The sequence below is a fragment of the Caloenas nicobarica genome, chromosome 4 (genome assembly GCF_036013445.1).
Source record: "Caloenas nicobarica isolate bCalNic1 chromosome 4, bCalNic1.hap1, whole genome shotgun sequence".
NCBI lineage: Eukaryota > Metazoa > Chordata > Aves > Columbiformes > Columbidae > Caloenas > Caloenas nicobarica.
Genome location: NC_088248.1, coordinates 35,042,153 through 35,064,760, shown reverse-complemented (window position 1 = coordinate 35,064,760; position 22,608 = coordinate 35,042,153). Strand labels below are relative to the sequence as shown.

The 22,608-nt window shown below is 36.1% G+C and overlaps 1 protein-coding gene across 3 annotated transcripts in view; it reads right to left on the bottom strand.

The window, feature by feature from the left end:
• Positions 1-22,608, bottom strand: part of GRIA2 (glutamate ionotropic receptor AMPA type subunit 2) — an 89,011-nt gene that overhangs the window by 34,271 nt on the left and 32,132 nt on the right. For all 3 annotated transcript variants that reach the window (XM_065634377.1, XM_065634379.1, XM_065634380.1), the window contains exons 3-6: positions 14,205-14,444; positions 9,978-10,174; positions 5,630-5,683; positions 3,043-3,204 (exon numbers count right to left, since the gene is read on the bottom strand). In XM_065634377.1, coding sequence (XP_065490449.1) covers positions 3,043-3,204; positions 5,630-5,683; positions 9,978-10,174; positions 14,205-14,444 — 653 coding nt within the window. The remainder of the gene's footprint in view (positions 1-3,042; positions 3,205-5,629; positions 5,684-9,977; positions 10,175-14,204; positions 14,445-22,608) is intronic.

Here is a 22,608-nt window from a genome sequence, read left to right as displayed (position 1 = left end):
GTATTGGTAATACAGGACTTTTATTAGCCTTCCTGTTTCATACACAATTGGCAGTGACAGCTTCCTAGATTCTTTTGGAACTAGTGGCAAAAGCTCATTTATAACCACTGACAATTTGAACAACTGCCTCAAAACCAAAAGGAGAGAAAAATGATTCCTAAGATCACAGAAGGGACAAATGGGAGACCAGTGAGTTAAACCTGCTAAATAACTTAGATGTTTTTACACTGTTCTAAGAAGCAAAGGATAATGAATGCAGCTAGAATATTAATGTAAGAAGGAATGGCATGTTTAGGAAGAATAGGTAGGAAACGCAGTTCAACAAAAATAGATGAAAAATCCTGTACTTTAAAGGAATGATCAAGTGCACAGATACGGTATGAAACTGTCTAAATTGGCAGCAGTACAGAAAAGCAATGCAGAAAAAGATCTGTATGTTAGTGTGTAATGCCTGATAAATATTTTCCAACAGTGTCATGATGGTGAGGGCAAAAACGAAAAAAAAAAAAAAGTAACACAAAAGAAAGCCTTGAAAGGAGTACTGTCTCTGAGATACATGAAGCTATTATTTTGATCTCTACAGCACAGCACACAGATGTGATGCAGTACCCAGTCTGGCATTTCAACGCAGACGAGTACCAATTAGAAAGGTTCCAGAGCAAAATGATGAACAGGATCTGAGAGGAGAAAATTCAAAGGAAAAGTTTAGCAGGGAGGAGAGCAAGGACAAATATGGCAGCCATCTCCAAATACAGGACAGCTAAAAAGGAGAAATTCCTTGTATCCATTAGAAACAGATAAAGGAGTAATGGATTAGGCAATATAAAAAGGCTGACTTAAAACAAACAAACAAAAAACCTAAAAACAAGACTATTTATGCTCTGTAATAGAATGCTTGGGGAGGTTTTAAAATCACTATCTGCAGGAACTGCACAGGTATAGCTGATTCTGCCTTCAGGGAGGGAGGATGGACCAGCTGACTGACTGCTCAAACACCTTTCTTGTCCTTTTTCTATGATTTCTATGATTCTGCTCTGCCTCTGGCTCCCTCAAGGATGGGAATGAAATGTGACACAGCTCTGTCCTCACATGTGATGGCAGGCAAAGTGACAAGTAATATGCGCGTAAAGGCAAAAGATAGAAAGCTACATGGAGAAATACAGTAACTGATCCAATCAACCTCTCAAAACATTGCAATATGCATCTACTTTTTTCCCCCATCAATACGTCTAGCATTTATATATATTTATATATTTATGTGGTAATTTAACATGTCTCAGTCTCTTCACTGAAGATCAGTGTGATCCTGCATATTTCTTGAGCAGACAATATATAAAGGAAGACAGATGAGACTTTTAAACTGAATTTAAACTGTTGTTTAAGTTGATGACATGCATGAAAATACATGTTTCAGTTAGTTTATTTTTCCTATCCATAATACAATAAACCTCAGAAACATAAGATTTTTTCAAACACTCTCCTTCAACCCTTTCAATTTCTAGTAGACTTGAAAGGACCTATCATGGAATAAATAAAGGGACTATCTGTGACAAACTTAAAGATTTTAATGCTATAACAAAAAATTGCAACCACTTCAACCTATCTAACACACACACAATACCCCACCTATTTTATGTAATATCTGAGGTGCCAGAATCCTTAGCACTGTGTGCCACCTATTTATTTTTCCATTGAGAAAAGCAGCATCTTGGTTTCTGTTAGGTATTTTACATTAGCCATGCATTTCACTGTTATTATTTCCAGACTACAACTCTGCAATATTAGTAGGTAGGTAGGTAAATATGGGCACTCAAGAATCTGAAAGACTAAAGAATTGTATTAATCACCCACAGCCACATTCCTTCCCTTTTTCCTAAATGGGAGCAATACATATTACATTCATATTACATACAATGTAAAGTATGTATCTAAAGGCATGACACAGACTCTAGTTTATTTTGTCAAACACCAAATGAGAAATTTACTTGTCAAACATTTTCAAATACAAATATAACCAAAGAAAAATCATAGCTTTGATTAAGTCCTCACAAAAAAAAAAAATCATAGCTTTGACTAAGCCTCCTGCAAATCTGGCCTCAGAAAAAGGGAACCTACAAACTTTACTTCTTAATTTAAATTAAGGTTGTGCACTTTACAGGATTTTTGTTCCAGGAATTTAAAAAATGGTTCCTGCATTCCTTGCTCAAGCTTCTTATCCATCTCACTATAAATCAAGAATATGCTTCATATTCAAAATATACCACAAAGTTATGCGTAGAAAATTTGACATCTATCTTTTTGTCTTAGCACATTTTAGAGTTATTTAAGTATACTTAATAAAATTTCTGATCATATTATTTAAAAGAAAAATTATTTAGCATTTAAATTGCATTATTCTTTTTAACATCTTGCAAGCACTAACTGATCCTCAGAACAGTCACCTGAGGTAAGAAGACACTATTAATTTGATTTTATCCACAGGGTAGGAAGGTAAGGAAGTTTAACCACTTGTCCATTGTCACTTTTGGTGTCACTCAGGCCTGAAAACAGACCATGATTCTGTACCTCAGGCATACTGTTGAATTTTAAAAGTCTCTGTGGGATTTAGGCATCTGTCTCAAAACAACCGTCTTATCATTTCCTTGGGAGATTGTTATAGCAGAAAGTGCCAGACCTGTGCTCCCTGCAAGCCTATGTATGACTACATATTTGCCTTTAAAACATTTTGAAACACAAAGAAAGAGAAAAAAAAAAGTCAGCAGATACTTAATATACCATCACATCCAAACCAATTACCTTACAAGCTGTCAGGCACAGATTTACAGTGACACAAGAAAAATTAAAGTTGTCTTGAACATTTTTGACAGTGCAGTATCTTTGTTAAACCAGTCCTACAATAGAGAATGTTAAAAGTACCCCAGAGAAATATAAAATTGTGTTAGCACAGCTGATTTTGAAGGGCTTTCTCTGTCTCTTGTCTTTCTATTCCATTTCCCTCACTTCCTGTACGTCTCTAATGGTTAAAACGAATATAAGACATACCTTAATTGTACTAGTGTGTGCACCAGGATATTCTTTTTCCTCTAGTGTTGACCAACGTTGTATAAATTTTGACACCAGAGGATCATCGTAGTCAACTATCTGAAATCCTGAGACGTTAGCTCCTCCAAACTGAATTTTTGACAAATCTCCATCAGTAAATCCCTGGGCACAGAAAACATTGTCTGTTATTCCAACACTTTTGGCAGATCTCTCAAGAGCATATACAAATAAAGAGTTACCATGTGACTTATACTGCAGAAGTGTAAGCCAACACTTTCCTCAAACAGGATCCAAATTTAATCCTGGGCTGCCAGGATTAAGTTGTCAGCTCCAGCAGCCAGCAATGCCCCTCATTCCTCACTAGACACACATCTTTATAGAGCTGGGGCTGAGTGGATCTGGCCTTGCCATGCTTACTTTCCTGAACAATCCTGTTCACTTCAGTGGGACTGCTTACATGAGAAAGGGAACACTGACATTAATAACAGGCAAGCAGGTTTTAGTCAGGAATAGTTACAGCCACAGCTGAGTCCTCTTTTTGCTAGGAACACTAAAGCATGTGGAAGGACTTACCATCTCCCCTGCCTCCTCCCTCTGGTATAAAGAACTATTTCTCATTCGTACAAACAGTACGTGTTTTGTTTTCCATGTTCTGTGTTTTACCTTGTCCTAAATGACCATACAAATGAATTTACACGAAATACTGATTTCAGACACTTCAGTTTAAATGAATGCTCTGAAGGAACATAAAAAGAGGTAGTAACTTCAGACCACATTTTGAGAAGTTGCTACAATTGCTATACTAGGCGCTCTTTAATTATTGCATATTAATGATACCCATCAATGACATCTCACTGCATGCTAATAGACATTTCTACAAGGATCATTAAACTTTCTTCAATATTATTGTGATCTTGAAGTTTGAACAGGAATATTCATTGTATACTTTGATCCTTTCTCCATTTATCAGCAGGTTTTATTCTTAAAATAGATGAATTTCTTGACTGGCTGATAAGACTGGAGAAGCATATTATTAGTCAAGAAAAGAAAAAAGGTGGATTCAGTGATGAAGATGGGATATGATCAAGTACGAGATAAGTTTTCTGACAGAAAAAATACAGTTTTAAAATCATTACCATATCTATTTATATGATATTATACAAAAGATCTACAAATTTTGCATTAAAACTGTATAAATCTGTAGGAAGCAAATATTATATTAAACAGCTTTAAAATACAACATTCAATGAGTTTTAGATCTTACAGGCTTACTGTTACAAGCTTAAAGCAATGGCTAAAATAGCAACCAGTCAACATAATGAAATACACTAGGCAATTGTTCTAAAATGTTTATTTCCCTTAAGACTAGAAGACAATTTATACAACATTTGCAATGCAAAATACAAATGTCTAACAGTGAGAGAGTTTTTCAAATTTTGTAAGACTTTTATGCTTGCTTTGTGAATATCAGTACCTGAACTTCTTTATCGTAAAAATTAGTTAATAAATATAAAAATGAAATCCCACTGTTCTGCCTTTAAATAGGCCTTTAGAATATAAGGCTTCCTCACATCTGTCTAGCGACATACATGATTCTTCAGAATACTTCCCCCCTGGAGGAGGGAAGTGTTCTGATCAAAGGTTGGGAGGAGACAGGAGTTATGATGTCTGAAGTGTGATAGACACCCTATGGTTGTTCTGTTCTCTCAGGCCCCTCAAAGGACCATGGAAGACAGGGTGTAAATTAGAGCACTCTGGGCCGTGCTGGAATTTATACCAAATGCTATCACGGTCCAAGAATAAATGATGAAAAAAAATTCTTTAGAGGCACTCACACCATGCAAATCCCAAAACTTTTTTCTGGAACAGAATAACTGAGACTCAAGCCTGCAGAATTTGCTTTATCTGTTACAAAAAAAAAAAAAAAAAGGATAACATTCCCTAGCTTCAGTAAATAAGTGTTGTTGACTTTAATGTCAGTAAAATGGCCCTTCATATTCAGATACAATTTCAAAAAAATGACCTTGACAGAATTTAGTGAGTTTCCTGAACCTTCCTCCTTAGAAAGACATTATTAGTTATACTGTGTGGTCAGCCATGCTCAATAAAGGATTAATTCAAACTGATTACCAAGTCAGTCTGAGAAAAGAAGATGTGTAAAGCTAAGACTCACTAGTCTAGCAGAATGAAAGCGAGAACACTAATTTTTAAATACTTTGGAGGTGGGAGAAGAAATATTAGTTTGCTGAATGAATGTGTGAGCCTATAATCTGCAAAGTTGTGGTTTTTTTCTGATTTCTGTGCTCTACTTTTCTAAAGTATGTAGAAAAAGGGATGAAGCTCTACTGAGAGTGCTAAGCAACATTCACACCCACTGATGGGAATATCACAGGAAGCATTTAAGCCCTGAGAAGACTCAGCCATTAAAACAAATACCATCTCAACACATGCATTCATTCAGAGAGCCAAAAAGACACTTAGCTTTTCTCTATTTTCTAAAATGCATTTAAAACAAAATAATAGCTGTTGTGCTTCCATAAACAGTAAACTGAGTAACAGACGTATTTTAAATATTAGAAATGCTTACCAGATTTGCAATGATATAATGGTATCCTTTAACATGTTTACCAATTGTGATAACCTGTAAAAAAATAAATACCCCTGTAATGGAGAATGTTCACTTGATATATGGACTGAGACTTAAAAACTACAAAATGCAGTATGATGTAAAAGCTAGTTATGAGCTTTCTTGTATGCAATACTGAGTTTATTCAGTACTTTACTTTTTATTTTACTTAATGTGTCACAGAACATACTCTCTGCTGATGGAAATTAGTCACGTTGAAGTCCAAGTCCCAAGATCTGTAAGCAGAGGAGCTGAATGCTAATTACTATGCTTTGTATTAAAGGTACAACCTGGACAGGAGGGAGCAGGTGTCATGCAGTAGAAGTCCTGTGCCTCAGAGATTCCTGCTGAGGTCAGTCTCCCTTTGTAGCAGAATTGTAACATTCCCTGAACTAGAAAAAGCTTAAAAGCTCACTGACATTAATAAAAGAATCTACATTATAAGGAGGTCTTTAGAGTTTAAATTGTTGTTTATTGCCCTACAGCTTCCTCATAATCCCTCTCAAAGCTGGTGGTTTCTCAGCAGTCTCCACTGGTAAGCATGTACCATGGATTCTTCTCCCAAATACTCCTAGTTAAGACTATGTCTGCAAAGGAAGTTTCCATCTGAAGCAAAACACTTCTCTGGAGAAAGGGAAATAAGAAGACTCTAGAGTTTTCTTCCATCTTTTGAACAATGACAACAACTTTAATCAAGACAGGATGATTCATTTATTTCCTCATTTAACATACAACTAAAATATTCAGAATAGGTATCCTATAACTTATATCACGATAGTAGTGAACAACATTCCATATACTTGCTTTAATGAAGTTACAAAAATATAACTGAAGGCAGCATTTAACAGTAACCTTTATGTTACTAGAGTTTAAGACTGAGAGGAATCACATTAGATGGGCCATAGAAGTTATTCAATTATTCCTCTTTTGAGCTCAATATATACAGGATATATGAACTTTATTATTCTAAACCAGTTATTTGGTTCAGGCTACTTAAAACTCACTACTTAATAAAAGGTTTAAGAACTATGTTCAGATGTATTTCTTACACAGCTGCTGCTTCTAAAGAAAATTCAGTTAGACCAAACACATTAGTTCTTCTGCATAAAATGTTTCTTCTTCACTGGTATCTGAGAAAAAAAACAGTGGCTGCAAGTCTTCGGATCGATAGTTAGTAATTATACTCTAACTGCCACGGGGTACTATTTCATTAATCTAGCTTTCTGAAACATTGCCATGTGCCACTCCTTCCTATGAACATTAAGGATGCTGCCAGTTAAAACTCTGAGAAGATTCAGTGGTGGATCCAAAAGCCATGATGAAGGAGCTGTGGACACAAAAGGTATTCATGAGTGTCCCTAGTTTAGACTAGCATCTCAAGCAGGGATGGACAAGAAATAGCAGCAATCGCAAAGGGTGTCATCAGGGGGAAATGAGATTCTGCAAAGGAAGCTGGCTGAGAATAGAGGCTATATGATGAAGAGCACGGTAACACTGACCTGCCAAATCAGAGAAGAGGGATATAAACTAGTCTGAAGAGAGCTGGGAACTGAAATATTTTTCAACTTCAACTTACATAAACTGTTGAACTCTGGAAGAGAAACTATAACACATAACAGAAAATAAGAATGATGAAGCGACTTAGCAAACACACTGTGCGTCTGTACAGTAAAGATCCAAGGTATACAGAGCGTAACTAGGTGAACCTGAGGTTGCCACTACAGTTTAAAATGTTAGTGTAATAAATCGAAGTGCTACAATAGAAGGTTTGTTCAAGAATAGAAAGCAAGGAAGAAAGTAAAAAAGTTGCTGCTCTATATATCAAGAATGCAAATAATACTTCAGTATTCAGGAAAAATCTAGTCAACAGAAAGCCTGTTGCATGTCTCTCAGCAAAAATACAGAGAAAAACAGAAGAGATATTGATACAAAGGGCCTACTTCAAGCACCCTCAAGAAAAGAAGGAAATTGCTGAAGATTTTTTGAGAGTAGGAATTAAGATAATTTTTAAATAATAAATCCCGTAGCAAAGCAAGACTTGAAGTACAGATTCTGCTTTCAGAAAAGAAAATCAGAAGAACACACTCAAAGGATACTCAAAGGCCAAGAAATCCATTGTTCAGCACAGACCTTCATTTTAAGAGATGGAGAAAATTAATAGAGAAATAGTTATTTTAGATTTTATTTCAGGCTACCTGAGAAATCGAAAGTGAGTTTACATTTTTATGTAAGAAAGGGAAGTCACAGAGTGATAGGATAATGGACTTAAAAACCAGACCGAACTCCAGAAACTGCTACAGTATCTTGGCAAAGAGAATCTCAAGGCTAAACCCACATGAGACAGCTGACAGCAGTTTAAAATACCATATTCTAGGGCACAGCAGTAAACTGTTTTGAGGTGAACGACTAATTGGAATTATATTAACTGGCCGGTGTAGCTGATTCACAGTTACCTAGAATTCTTCAGTTACTTACAAATCAAAAGAGCAGAAACAAAAGTTTAGCCATCCGTATGCTTAAGAAATAGCAAAAGTCTGCGGGGATAAACTGAGAAAATCTCAAAACAAGGCAGAATCTATCAAAGTGCAATTAGGGTAAGAAAAATAACCCAGAGCTGCAATCAAATAAGAAGCAGCCAAAGAAAATGGTAGTTCTACTACTAAACAAACGAAGACAGCAAAAATGAGCAGTATCTGAAGGGTATAGAGGGTTCTTGTCTTTAAAAAGTGGTAAAAGGAGAAACTGAAGAAACTTGTAGTCAGCCAAACATTCATATCAGGGAAGAGAATAAATGAATATAACATACTTAATTTCAAAATCATCTGTAGAATAACAAAGATAAACAGTCAATATAGTCTTGCCAAGATCAAAGTATGTCAAAGCAATTTCCTTCATTTCTCTGTCATGATAGTTAGCCTAATAGATAATATGGAAACTGCAGATGTGACATATCTTGAGTATTATAAGGCTTTTGTCCCATATGACATCATTACAAGCTCTAAATGGAACATGCACAAGACAAAAAGTCACTTTAAGGTAAGTGAACAACCATTTGAAAAGCCACACAGAACCAGCTGAAGAGGACCTGTAAGTACTATTTCTCTCAAGTATTGCTCTACTCAGTACGTTCTTTGACATGGATAACAAGTAAGAAAATATTATTTAAAAAAAACCTACAGGTGATATGGAGGTTGCAAATGCTCTGAAGAACAAGATCAAATTCTAATTAATCGTGAAAATTAGGGTAAGAGTTTGTGGATATGAATTCCAAATAAAACAGACAAATACAATGCACTCCATGTAGGACACTGCTCATTGCCTGAGCCTCTCCAAAATGTAATGACCTTCATAAGAAAGAGTAACATAACAAGCCCTTCAAAAAAACTTCAAACCAATACATCTACACTCTGATGATATACCCCTACAAATGCTGCACAGTCTCACATGGTCAAGCTCAAGACAACAGGGAGCTATCCTTATAATTTTCCCTTGTGCTCTGAATGCATGAAAAGAAGATAGAGAGTGAGACCTTCCTAGATGCTAGGACTGAAGAGTTGGATTTGAAAGTAAGGCAACAATTTGAATCAGAGCACTGTGATGCTGTTGTAAAAAAGAAAAAAAAAAAGAAAAAAATCATTTTGGCAAATAATATATATGCAGGAGGAGAGAAGACATAATTTTCTGTTCTGTTTCAAACTCGGGAGGCCTTAGCTATGGAAAACAGCATCTAATTTTGGTTAACACACTTCAAGAGGGAGACAAAATGAAGAGAGATCCAAGGACAGTACAAATGACAAAGAGCTTAGAAACATGAACTACGAAAGGAGTTAAAAGGAAAAGAGAAGCTTTTGAAGCAGTCTTCCTAAGACGTAAAGTTTCTTGGAAAAAGCATTAGAAGCAGAAAACACTTCCTGGTTGTAAGGAGAACTAATCCCTACACATAATATAGCTATTGGTAATGCATCATCTACAAGTGTATCAACCACATATAATATGGTACACTACTCAGGTTGTGAAATTGCCTTAACAAGTTTGGTGGGTTTGTTTTGGTTTGGTTGGTTTTTGGGTTTGTTTTGTTTTTAATATAATCAAGATATAAAAGCATATGGAATCATCCAGATGAACAAAGGGAAGGATTATAGGATTTGTAGGTTCACTTTCTGCCTGATATATATGTGGTCCTCAATATAAAGCTGTCACTCCAAATGATGCATAATAATCACAAAATAGGATCGAGAGAAATTAACTCATTACATTTACTTACAGAATATAGCTAACTAGTGCCACTGAAAAATGGAGAATAGCAAACCTGATCGACAATGTCGTTGACTTTATCACGCTCACAGTCCAAAATCACTCGCCTTTCCTTTTTTACCTCTAGATCTTGAAACAGTGAACGGTAAGTTTCATCTTTCCTGTCATTGTTAATATTTCCTACATTGATAGCAGTCACTTGCCATTTCTTTTCCGCAGCAGAATCCAGCACAGCTTGCAATGTTGATAAGCCTAGTGAAGTACAGAAGAAAACAGAAGATAAAGCTTTCGGAGTAACAAGTTTCTAGAATGTGATTTATGAGATTACTTATATAAGATTTCCCTGTAACTTGTTTGACCTGCCACACATTGTTAGGACTCAGAAATGAAGATATGTGTGGGCCCATTCAGTTCTTATTGCGTGAAATTTCTATTTACACCGCTGCAAGGAATCAGGCTAGAGCCTTGTAAGGACAACCTCTTGGTTTTGCTTCAACCTTCTTCAGCATGGGATTTTGCTGGTTTCACTGATCCACTGCTGGGATTCCACATGCTGGGAAAGAGGCCTTCTAGGAGAGAAGTGATCTAATTACGGCAAGAGCATCAGCTGCTTGTTACAAAATGCTATTGAATTGATTCTGTTCTGAGTGCTTGAGCAGCACTGTATTTAAACCCAGACCTCACTAAGGTCTACGGCAAAATTCCCATGTTCTGCAGTGGTGCTAATGGAATTATTATTTCTGCTGGCTACAGTCATATCCCTGATTATGAAAGAAGATGTGCTGAGACATATTTTTCATACAGATAAGCAGGCTCCGTGCTAACTCCTACAAACAGTCTACAGAAGTTTGCTTCCATTTTATCAACTGTTCCTGCTAGGAAGCTGTGATGTCTGTACAGCTGCAACTGCCTACAACATACTGTAGAATCAATGAAGATTTTACTTAACTGTTTTCCTGTTCAAGGATTAAATAATGGAGTATAGAAACATGAAAATTACTGCGGGAAATTAATTTCTGCTATACAACAAATACCGGTTTAACAATTTCCAGCAGTACAGGAATTAGACTTGTTATGTTTAAATTCCCTCCAGAGAATTCTACATAATTCTAGAGCGCAATTTTAAGCATAGCAGATAGTATTATAGAAAAAAAGAAAATTAGACCTTCTCACAAGTCACTTGACATTTCTGCACATTCATCTCCCCTGAAACCACAGATCACCAGGAAGTCATTTCTTTGGGACAAATTTCTGACTTGGTATGTAAAGGAAGCTTCAGTTATAACTCTCATGAGAAATAAGAGTGGTTATGCCCATAAACATAGAAAGAAAGCAGTGAGAATTAATTTGTCTCAGAGTTTGTAAATACATAATTAAATTAAGATTGGCCAGTGTCTAGTAATTCACTTTTATCAGTGAAAATATTAATGACATAAAGCACTACACAAGACTGGTCATCAGCAAAGGTAGAAAATGGAAGGCTTCCAAAAGCATAAATTCAATTATTATCTCAAATAGTTCTGGTTTTCTATGTTCTCTTTAAAGAAGACTGAGATGAAGTTTTGTGTGTCATGAAACAAATATTTATTTTAAAATAATAGATAACTACAGTCCAAGGGTACATATAGACTATTTATAACATCTTAAAGATAAATGGGGAGAACTCGTGCTAAAAACAAAAGATAATAAATGTAAGCAAACTAGAAGATGTATGGGATATTTTAAAACATTAAAAAGCACCAAAATTAGTCTGTGCCTCACAATAATACTTTAAATTATAATTTAAAATAATAATATTAATACAAAAAAAAAACACCACAAAAAAACCTCCACCCCAAACTGAAACAGATATAATCTGAATCACTGTTTAGATCTCACTTAATAGATTTCAGGTCCTCCAATCTGTCTATATGTTTCCTCTGAGTTAAACGGAATCTCAGTTATACATAAATTAATATGGGCTATTAATGTTAATACTATCCATTACAAAGGTTTTCTATATCTTACTCCTCTGATCTTCCATTTTTCCTAGGGACTGCCTTTTCTTGGCCTGCTCTCTACAGAGATGTCAAATGGCTGCCTGGATTTCTTGCTTTTTATAGGTGGCAGATTTTTCATTCCCATACAGTTTAGTTTATTCTGATAGCAACAACACATTGCAAAAGAAGTGTTCACAGAAATACTTGGTAATGGAAGGAGGACTCTGCAGAGGAGAAAACTCAAACAACTTCAGTTGCTTTTTTTGAACTGCAGAAAATCTGTTTGGGAACATCACGTTCCTGAACCTCTTCTGATTAGCATGAGACAAACTCTTAATTCAGTGATCTCTAAAAAGCAGAATTGAACAGAAGCTGAGTAAATAAGCAATTCTTTCACAGATAGAATCCTCCAATAATGTCACTACTTTTTCCAAAACCCACTGTTCAGTATGGGCAACACAGAAGAGGCAAGGAGGGGAAAGGACACTAAGAGACATCATATGAGAGCAACCACCCTATTAAGTCAGTAATAACATGGATATGCATATACTGAATGGCCCCACTTCTTATGGACAGGAATGAGATGTGAAATTGCCATGCACTTCAACCAGTCACCCCCTAACCCCAGAGGAGCTGTAAAAGTAGCAATAAATTATTCTTTTGGAATATGTCAAACTAATTCTGATTAGCTTTCACAGCTTTCATGAAGAGTCAGTCTCTTTGACTATTTTTATTTCAGTGTTGAAGGTGGAAACTATTAAATATACACCACTGTCACTATATTAACACTACACAAAAGTGTTTATAGAAATTGTGGACCCTGTGTATTCAGGATTTGGTGTCAGTTTTACTGACTACATACTGCTTGACTCTGCAGGTTAACCTTGTGCAATCAGTGGGAGCACTGAGGAGCAACGATTTACTCAACATAAAGGTGGGAGTTTCATGCCTTGGAGCTTGTTATCACTGGGGTGCCTTGCCACAATTTAAACAAACACAGAAGGAAAAAAGGCATAACTAAAGGGTGATTACAAATAACAATTTCATGCTGTTATTCCTGGCCAGATTCAGGCAGTGCAGTTCAGAAGAAGAACTAGGTGTTTTTCAGTATTTCCTAAAGATAAATCACATGCAGGTCACGTACTGCACACTGCTAGCTGATTGACAGAGTATTGGCTAAGCGAGTAGTTTTACATCTGTGGATGTTTCTGATTTTAATGTGAATTTGAAAAGGATCCGAGAGAGAAATGGACTTAGGGTTCATCATCCTACATGACACTACTCTTGGAGGCAACATACCAGTATTAGTTTTTCTTACTGTAGTGATTACAACAATGATAAAGAACTGTCTTGAGGAGATCCCTTCAGCTTCTGAACAATATCATGTACAAAATGGCATCAAAATGCAGAGAGTCTAATGTCACCTCATTATTCAATAAACCACGGTGTGGTACAACCATTCTTTAAATCTAACTGCATCTCATCATTTAATGTGCACTTAATATTCAACTCTGACCAATGAACATGCAGGTGAGCCACAAAATAGCCTTTTGTGGGGAACAGGAGAAGGTATGAATATAAAAAAGTTAGCCAAAGACTACTAATGAGGAGAACCTGAAGAGAGAATAACAATAATGGAATTCCAGAAAGGGCAGTCTGCTTCTTCTCAGAATACCAATAAATATACTGCAATTTGCAAGTGATTTTTCCCAGTTCATAAACTATTATATTATTATAACTACAGCCATAAAAGGGCATAGGTCTTCAGAAGGCTGTGCCACTGAGAAAACTGCTCACAAACAATTATTTGGGTTTATCGACAACAACAACAACAATCTAAGCTCAACAGAGAGAGAAACTTGAGTATTTATCGAAAGCAGTCACCAAAGAAGCAGGGACTGTATCCAAGATTCTTGCTTGCTTGGTGCCCAGCTATTGATTTTGCATATGTGGATTGAATCTAAGGTAGTAGATTGCCCTTCATACTCAGATAGTTTTTTTCCTTAGGTGTTTATTTAAAAAAAAAAGAAAAAACTTTTCATAGAACCGTTTTACAACATGTGATTAATCTCACATTGCTTATCAGCACATGCTTGTAATTCTATTAATACATACTGTAATAATTTCACTCTCATCTAAATAATTTTGTTTCTGTCCCAAAAGCTCATTTCTAAATTTAAGCTTACTCTTACACTTGCTGCAGGTAAAGATTCCTTTCCTCATTTACTTTTCTAATACTAATTCAACACTTCAGTGAGATACATCTAGCAAAGAGCATGCAGATAAAAAGTACCACATCTTACCTCTGTCACTGTCATACAAATATGCAAACTTGGTCCACTGATAGTATTCAATCAAGCTAAGAAGAGCTCCCTTGAGGTCAGGTCTCATCTGAATGACAAAGGGATGTGTTCCATCTGTTGGGAAGCTGGGAGTTATGAAGGAGACATGAAGAGTCCCACAGAACGATGTTATAGTATTTACAGACTTCTTGTCATAGAATCCGAAAATAGCAAAGACTCCTCTTGAAAACTGCGAGCAGACTAGGAGGGAGGAAAAAAAACCAATTATGTAGGAGAATTACAAAAAAAAAACCACATTAAAAACTCTATCATGAATATATTTATGGAAAATAATGCAATTGTCTGAACACATAAACACCATGGGAAAACAGTAATACTCTGCTATGAGGATTATTATTTGCTAGTATTATGAATCAGTAATATAAAGCTTCCACTAGAAACAAAACCAACAAAAATCAGAGATCTGATGTTCACATACCTAGATAATTAATTCAGAAATAAAGCTCAACAAATTATTCTTAAATTCAATTTATACTGTAAAGAATAGTGACGCAAGCATCAATGGCAAATGTAATTTATAAAATGAGTCATTACTACCACAACTAGTATTATTGAAATGAATTTTTTGTCATGTTAAAAATAAGTTGGTTCTGAGGTCAAGACTCAGTGAGCAATTGCAAAATACCTTACATAACTTTCCATTTCAGGAATATAAATCCAAAACTAGAAGCAAATCTATTAACAGCAGAAGAGTAAGAAGTTGATTTGCTTTAAAACCCTTCTGTTTCAAGACATCATTTTAATTACTGCTTTGTAGGACTCAGCAAAAGCTGGTCCTTCTGGATGACGCTTGCGGTCATGCTGCAGAAAGAAACCTCATAGGTGTAAATAACATGCTGATTATTCAGTTTTTATTACTGGAGACAATTCAAACCCATTGATGAACACTACTGACCACCACTCGTTCTTGTGGGTTTTTCTCCTTGACACTGCAGACTACAGAAGTGCCTAAGTTCTAAAACCAGGGTACAATAAGGAAAAGTTAATCTCTGATTAATTCTCATTTATCATCTATGCATTCTTTGTTTTGCGCATTGTCATCCCGAATAAAAGACATCCTTCTAGAGAAAACGAGTCAGCCTCCTTGCAATCCCTGTTATACCTGACCTGCTTATAGATATATATCACAGTGTAACTGAAGCTAATTTTCCCAGCTATTTGGTACACTAATCCTTGAATATAATTCACATAAGGGCAAAAAAAAGTTGACTTATTTTTAAATCTCTCAGATTTGAATTAATATTAATAAAATATTTTCTCTTTTAAAGTTACATCTTTATTTTTTTTAAATAACATCCTCTTGTGTCTGTTATTATTAGTTGCTATTCCCTTTTCATGGCTTTACTTCTCTATCTTTGCTACCACAGCCACTTCTCATACCCTAATTATTTCTGTACTCCAATTAAAAGCACCTAAACAGTATGAGTGAAATTCCAAATCTGCCAGTTTCAACAGTTATCACCTATTAACTTTAATTAGGTCAGAATTCCACCTCAGGTGAGAGAATACAAGTGATTAAAAACTTGATGAATAACACTCCCCTCCACAAAAGGATGTTGCAGGTTTTCCAGGGCTAGGATAAAAGACAGTCAGAACCGTTCCAACTGCAAATAGTTACGTAAAGTTCCAATATTTATCTCCAGAGTATTAAAGATATAACACTGCTCATGTTCAACAAAGGTTTCTGAAAAAGGCTGCAAATTTTCTGAATAGCTTTTCTGTTCAAGTTACTGGAACTCCTTGTTCTATTCCAAATCACTATGCTCTCGCTGAGACAAAACCAACTCACTATCTCCCCACAGACTCATGAACAATTGTTTCCCATCTGCAGCAAAGGCTAAATACTTTCTGAACTTGCTGCAATAAAGGTGTTAATGTCTCATAATCCACCTTCAAAAATACACATTACAATAAAGCACCAGCCTACATTTGGATCCCTGGGCAAGAATTCCACAGAAGACTACTGTGTGTGCCACTGGCACACTTCTGTGATCTCCAGCATTAAACCATTTTAATGCTGGATCTAAGGTGACAGAGACAACAACAGTGTCATCCCAGGATCACTGGAACATAAAACAGTTTTATGCCAGTATTGCTGATTCCTAGGATGCTATCGCATCTGCTGCCACACTTCCTGCTTTTCTTCAGTCACCGGTCAATGGTTTCAGGCATAGACAACATAACACTGCCTACAACAGTCTACAACCAGGGTCAGCAGCCTGCACCAGAAAATTTGTGTACCATGGGTGATGCCTTCTCTAACAGAGAAAAGTCTGGCTCTTTGGAGCACTGTATTCCAGTTTCTGCCTCAGCTCCTCCCCGATCCTTCCCTTCCTGACACTGGAGAGATCTGGACCTGTCAGGTCGCGAGTAATCGTCTTTCGGGTAACGAAGTTCAATTTGCCCATGCTGTTGGGAAGGTTTAGTTAAGGTTCTGTCCTGACTCCTGAACTCATGTAACTTAGTAGATCTCAACTTCCATTAAAAACAAACAAACAAACAAAAAGCCCCACTATACCTCAAAAAGATAAAACAAACCAACCAACCAACACCCAACAAAGACAATAAAGTCATCGCAATTATTTGTGATGGCAAATAAAAAGAGCCCAGATTACTTATGCTAGGCTTCTAACACGAGCTGCTGGCATATACTAGATCTAGTTTGGATGCCTTTCATTTTACACATAGCGGCTCAAACAACTGCTGTTCTTTCAGACCAAACATCCTGACATGGCACAAACTTATACTACCTCTCTTCACTAGTTACTTACTGCCTATTGACCACAGTTCTCTGGGATTAACATATCTAACGGTTCTCCATTTAATAGCCTTTAAACCTGGAAAATCATTAGTCCTTACACGTGCCATCTTCTGGGGAATATGGGTAAAACTGGAACTTTTCTCTCCTCTCCTCTCCTGCACAGTAGAGACAAGTGCAAAGCACCATCACCACCTGGGCAAGTCCAGTCACTGCAGTTCTTGGTATTTAGAGGAGCTGCAGATTAAAAGCTGGATTCCACATGCATGTACCCAATCCTGATAAACACTAAGATAAAAGCAAAATAATTTCATATTTGTAAAAACAATTAAGAAAACTGCCATACTGATATAAACTCTCATTTAATTCAACCAGGGCCACCTGGATGTGAGATCAATACCCTTTCCAACACAAATCTTGAAATTAAGGACATAACACACATCAGCAAATATTAAGCTATGTGGGTCAGTGAGATCAGTGTCACAGTTGTACACTGAAGAACCTCAGTGCTGTGCTTCGCTCTGTGAAAGTCCTCTAAAGATAAGTGGGAGGGCACCGATGCCATGTAATATAAACTTGCTAAAAGTAATCATTTAGACTTCATCTCAAGACAAATGCTTGCAATTGTTCTGCGACATTTGGTTTCTCGGGAGCAGGAGGGAAAAGAAGGGATGGTATTTCCAAATACATAAGGGTGACCTCATGGATGTGCAGAAAGTGTAATTGTTTTTGGCAGGATTCCCACCTTAGACCAAGTCAACAGTCATGTTGTTATTGCTTGGAGACATTAGTTTTATAATGGTGAATCACAAGCTGTTCACAGTTATTAGATTAAAAAACTCGTGATGATTAGGACTCATAAGCCATTGAAACATGAAAGATCTACTTTCTTAAAGACATTAGAAGCAACTGCCAGCATTCATTTCTTCAAGCTTTTCTACGTGAATTGTTTTTCTTTGGATTAATCTTGTCATTTCTAGAAATAGTCAATGGCCTACTTAGCAACAAGAGAGTGAGAATATAGTAAGCTCATTTTGTGATCACTCTTTTAGAGAGACTCGACTAGACTGGCTAATAACTGGGAATTCCAAGAAACAGGGTAAATAACTGAAGTTACCTGAGAAACGACAATTCCCAGAAGGTTTTGCTAAGAAATTAAGTATTTTATATTTGAATTCTCCTTGTTCTTCTACTAACATAGGCAAAAACCTAGTTTGCCCTTGTTTTCCAGAACACTGAAAATGTGTTCAAGTCTTTTCTTCCAAAAGCTAGGACCCAGATTTGTTCAATAACAAAAATTAAGCTTAAGCCAGTAATAAGAAATAGGTGACCTGTCAAAGGAGGGTCAAAACTACTTGCTCAATTATTAGCTCTTCTGTTGTTAACTACACTTGTTTCTTCTTAGATCTTCTTTTTACCATGATGCACTCACATCTTTCACACTTTCTCCATTTCACTATCCTGTTTTGTCAATGAACTCCATAAGCAGGTTAATCTGATATTTAGCCCTGTGGCTGTAACTGGTTCTCCAGAAACAAAGAAATACAGCAACACACATTCTTTGCCTGTCATCAGAGAAAACATATTTCTGTGATGGATATCATCTTACACCTAAGACTCAAAAAGTGCTAAATGAAGAGTGCATTTGAAAATTCATAATATAAATATATCACAAATACGCTTAGCTTTATACAATGAAGTGATGCCAGTTTAGGAATGATAGTTTCTTTTCATAGCATAAAATCACTTAGAAATAATTGCATTTGAATACATATGCTTAAGAACTATTCCTGATCGAGTCTTCCTAAGCCAAGACTTCCTTTCCAAAGGACGAGTAATGAACCTAATAATTGTTTACATTCAGGCACAATTAAATAGGAAAAAGAAAATCAGCAAAATACTCATTTAACTTAACAAAACAAATGTCTAATAGTACCTGCATATAGGTAAGTTTCCAAAAAGTGTTATTATGACTCTTAACGCTCTTCTAACCTTTCCAAGTATTTCTGTATATTTATTCATGTGAGTTTTGATACTTAGTTTCTATCCAAAGATGAAAATTTAAAATGACTGAGAAAGTATTTGCCATCCAGTGCTTAGATTTTAAATGCTATCTATATTAATGTGGCTTTCTATGTTATCTTATTATTCTAATTTGGTTTACTATAGTGGTAACAAAGCTATTTTAATATTAACATACAGAAATAAGTCCTCAGTGCATATTATTTACTCACACCTTATCACATAATCATTCTCTTACATCTAAGAGAAAGAAAACACTGCACAAGTGTAAAGAAAGAGTCAAGCACTGCCTCCGCAAAAGAGGACCAAAACACAAAGGAAACAATCATTGGTCTGAAAAGTCGATAGATGCGACGGAAGCAGCCAGGCACAAAACATGGAAACCAAATGCCCAGTTGGTAATTTCAGCTTCTGAAAAGCAACATTAAGAACAAGCAGATAGTAGAAAGGAACCACAAACAATGATGGAACAAAAGTAGAAAAAAATAAACAAGACCCACAGCTGCCAAAAGAATTCACATATGATTGAAACTGCACCCATCAGAAAATCATTATGAGAATAAAAACCAATATGGATTGCTTCCAAAACCATTAAGAAAATTGCAGCAGAGCAGAAAGCATATTGTATACACATTTATAGCATAAAGATTTTTTTTTCTAGTAATGTTATCTATCATCTGCATGGTCTATTTTAACTATTCAGACTATACTAATACCTTCAAGATGTGAGGGGTAAACTTCTCTTCAGGAAGTCCATCCTAAGCATTATTTAGAACCATCAAGGAGTATGTATTTAAACAGCACAACTTGAGAGGAAGTTACTTTATCTAGGGGCATGGTAGGCTAACTAAAATTGGGAAAAAAGGTTCCCTAAGGCTCAAAGAAGAGCATAATAACTGAAAGATAAGACAATGGACCAAAGCTTCATGCTAGGATTCAGTAAAACATAGACACAGACACCAAATAAAGGCTGGCATTTTAAAGTCCCAAGAAATCCTTTACCAAAGCTGAGAGCCAAATCAGTACCAATTAAAATATCAATGACAATCAGGACTAAAAATGGGCTATACTTCTGGATAACAAAACACTCAACTACCTTCCTTTTTGTCTCTTTTTGCGATTTTTAATTACAGCATCACTAAATGTGAATTTTTTATCTTATTTTAAGCATTGAATAAAACCTGCATGCCTGGAATTAAAGCCACTCGATACTGATCTAAATTGTGTATTTTCCTCTTTGCAAATTGTGCATATATATATATCGAATATTGAGCTCACACACAAAAACAAAGAATGAAATAGACCTCATAAATACTTCAGTGATGAGTTCCTCACCTCTACATTTAGCGTTAAAGCTCAAAACACAACTTAGAGCAACAGCCAGGCAGGTAGCAAACAAACAGTCTGTAACACGGAGGGAGTCTCAGTTTTGAGCAGAGACAACTACAGAAATTCTCACAGACTCAGAGAGGGAAGAAAACAAAATTTAAATCCTGAGGCTGGAATGTTTTTTGAGGACAATTATGGCGGAGCAGGTACAAAGGAAGTTTTTTTCCACCTTTTCTAGCAGAAATGTGGTCTTCAGTTATTGCTAGAACCTGAGTTGTTTGTTCAGAGATCATGTGACCGAATGGAACTTCCCACACCATGTAATTAGAGAAAGTGGCTTTGATCATTGTGCGAAATTAGATTCAAAACCTGGGTTGCTGCAGTATAAAACAAGCTCAAAGACCAGAGGAGAAACAGATTAATCTCTTTCAACCAGTCAATCATACTTCACACTGAGACAAGAAACTTTGTACCAATATGGGATATTTTAAGCAAGTAGAAAAAAAGCCTTCAAGAAGTTAGGGGCCATCTGTTAGGAAAGTACATGATGATATGACAGAGCTTCTCTCCATGCTAAGGCTGCAATAATGAAAGTGGTAAATAAACATCATGTTCAGATAGAAACAACAGGTCAGAAAAACAATCTGTTTCAATGACGGTTGCATTCAATTACATATTGCTTGGCTGTGTACTGTAAGCATTTGAAAACCCTTTTCATTGCTAGGACAATTACCATGATGAGAAAAAAATCACGGTAAACACCACTGAAAGAACCATATTAAAACAATTATGCTTTTACAAATAAAATAAGATTCCTGTAATAAAATTAAAATGCAATGCAAGTCTGCTCATGAAAAAAATTGCCCATATTCCACACAATTCTGACACAGCTCTTCCCAGAACTGTTAGGATCCTACTGTATTTGTCTAAATCCCCAGTACTACCTGTTGAAGGAGATATAATGCTTTCTGAACCCTGAATCTGGTGACCTGGCAACTCTTTTAAAGAACAGAAATATAACTTCATCTTGTCTCCAAAACACAGTTGTCTTCAAAATCAGGACATTCTTCAGGAAGCTTCTCTCACCTGCCTCCTTTCTTTCTCTCCCCATGCCAGTCCAAATAAAAAACATGCTATTTCTGTTTAATTACATACAATTTATCTCATTGATTCCTTCAGACCTAAGAGCTCACCTTGCAAATCTGCCTGTCTGGCTTTCTGACTGTGTTTGTATCTTTCCAACAATTACAGCCTTGCAGTTACACAGAATTGTGAGTGGCCAACAAAGTATTACCTCCTAGATGTAGAAGGAGGTAATCAAATGTAAGAAGAGACTGCCGGCTTTTCAGAGCCACGCTGCAGGTCATGGAGAAGTCAGCTCTTTCAGGACAAGGCTCTTAGGTTTGTGCAATCAGCTAACTCTACTGAATTTAACAGAGCAAATATAATTTATCCCAACTAAAAAATATGGTTCCCCATTTCTAGGATGAGCATTTTCACAAACTTGTTAAACCAGAAATGTAATATACAATGGAACACGCATCTCTTCTTCCCCTTCATCACTATTGCTGGAAGCATCCCTTTTCTACATGTCATCAAACTAATCATCGTCTCATTCCTAAGAAAATGTCATTGTGTTAAACTGTGCATTTGAAAACTTGTAAAAGGATTTGGAAACAGGTAAAATTAACCTGGTACATACAACTACTTTTTGTTAAAATGTCATCAGATTGTGGTTCAATTTATGAAACTTGGTTTTCTTTTCTTAACCTAGAAGGGCCAACAACCACTCCTGAACAGATTGTCGAACACTGCCTGAGAACACCTTAACCATCTATTATGAAAGAAAACATACTTTCAGCACTGACTTTCTCTGTTAAAAGAGTAGGGACAGCCAGGAGAATAGACTCTCAGGCTGACTTGTAAAAATAGTAAAAAAAAATTGGAATAAATCTTAAGGAAACCGCTATAAGGAATAAAGAGGATTTCCTGAGGCAGATAAAGTATAGCAGAAAATATGTAAGCGATCTGTTACTCTCAGAAGACATCATGCTACATTTTTAAAGGAACAAAATGTTATTTTCCAACTGGTCATTTGTGACCTGCCATACACATTATTCTCAGAGCCAGATCTTTAGTCCTAGACATTTATTGCTTACGTATCTCTCTCTGAAACGACGCAACTGGGAGTCTACTTCATTCACCCAACACAGTCCAGCCCACACCTTGTCACTT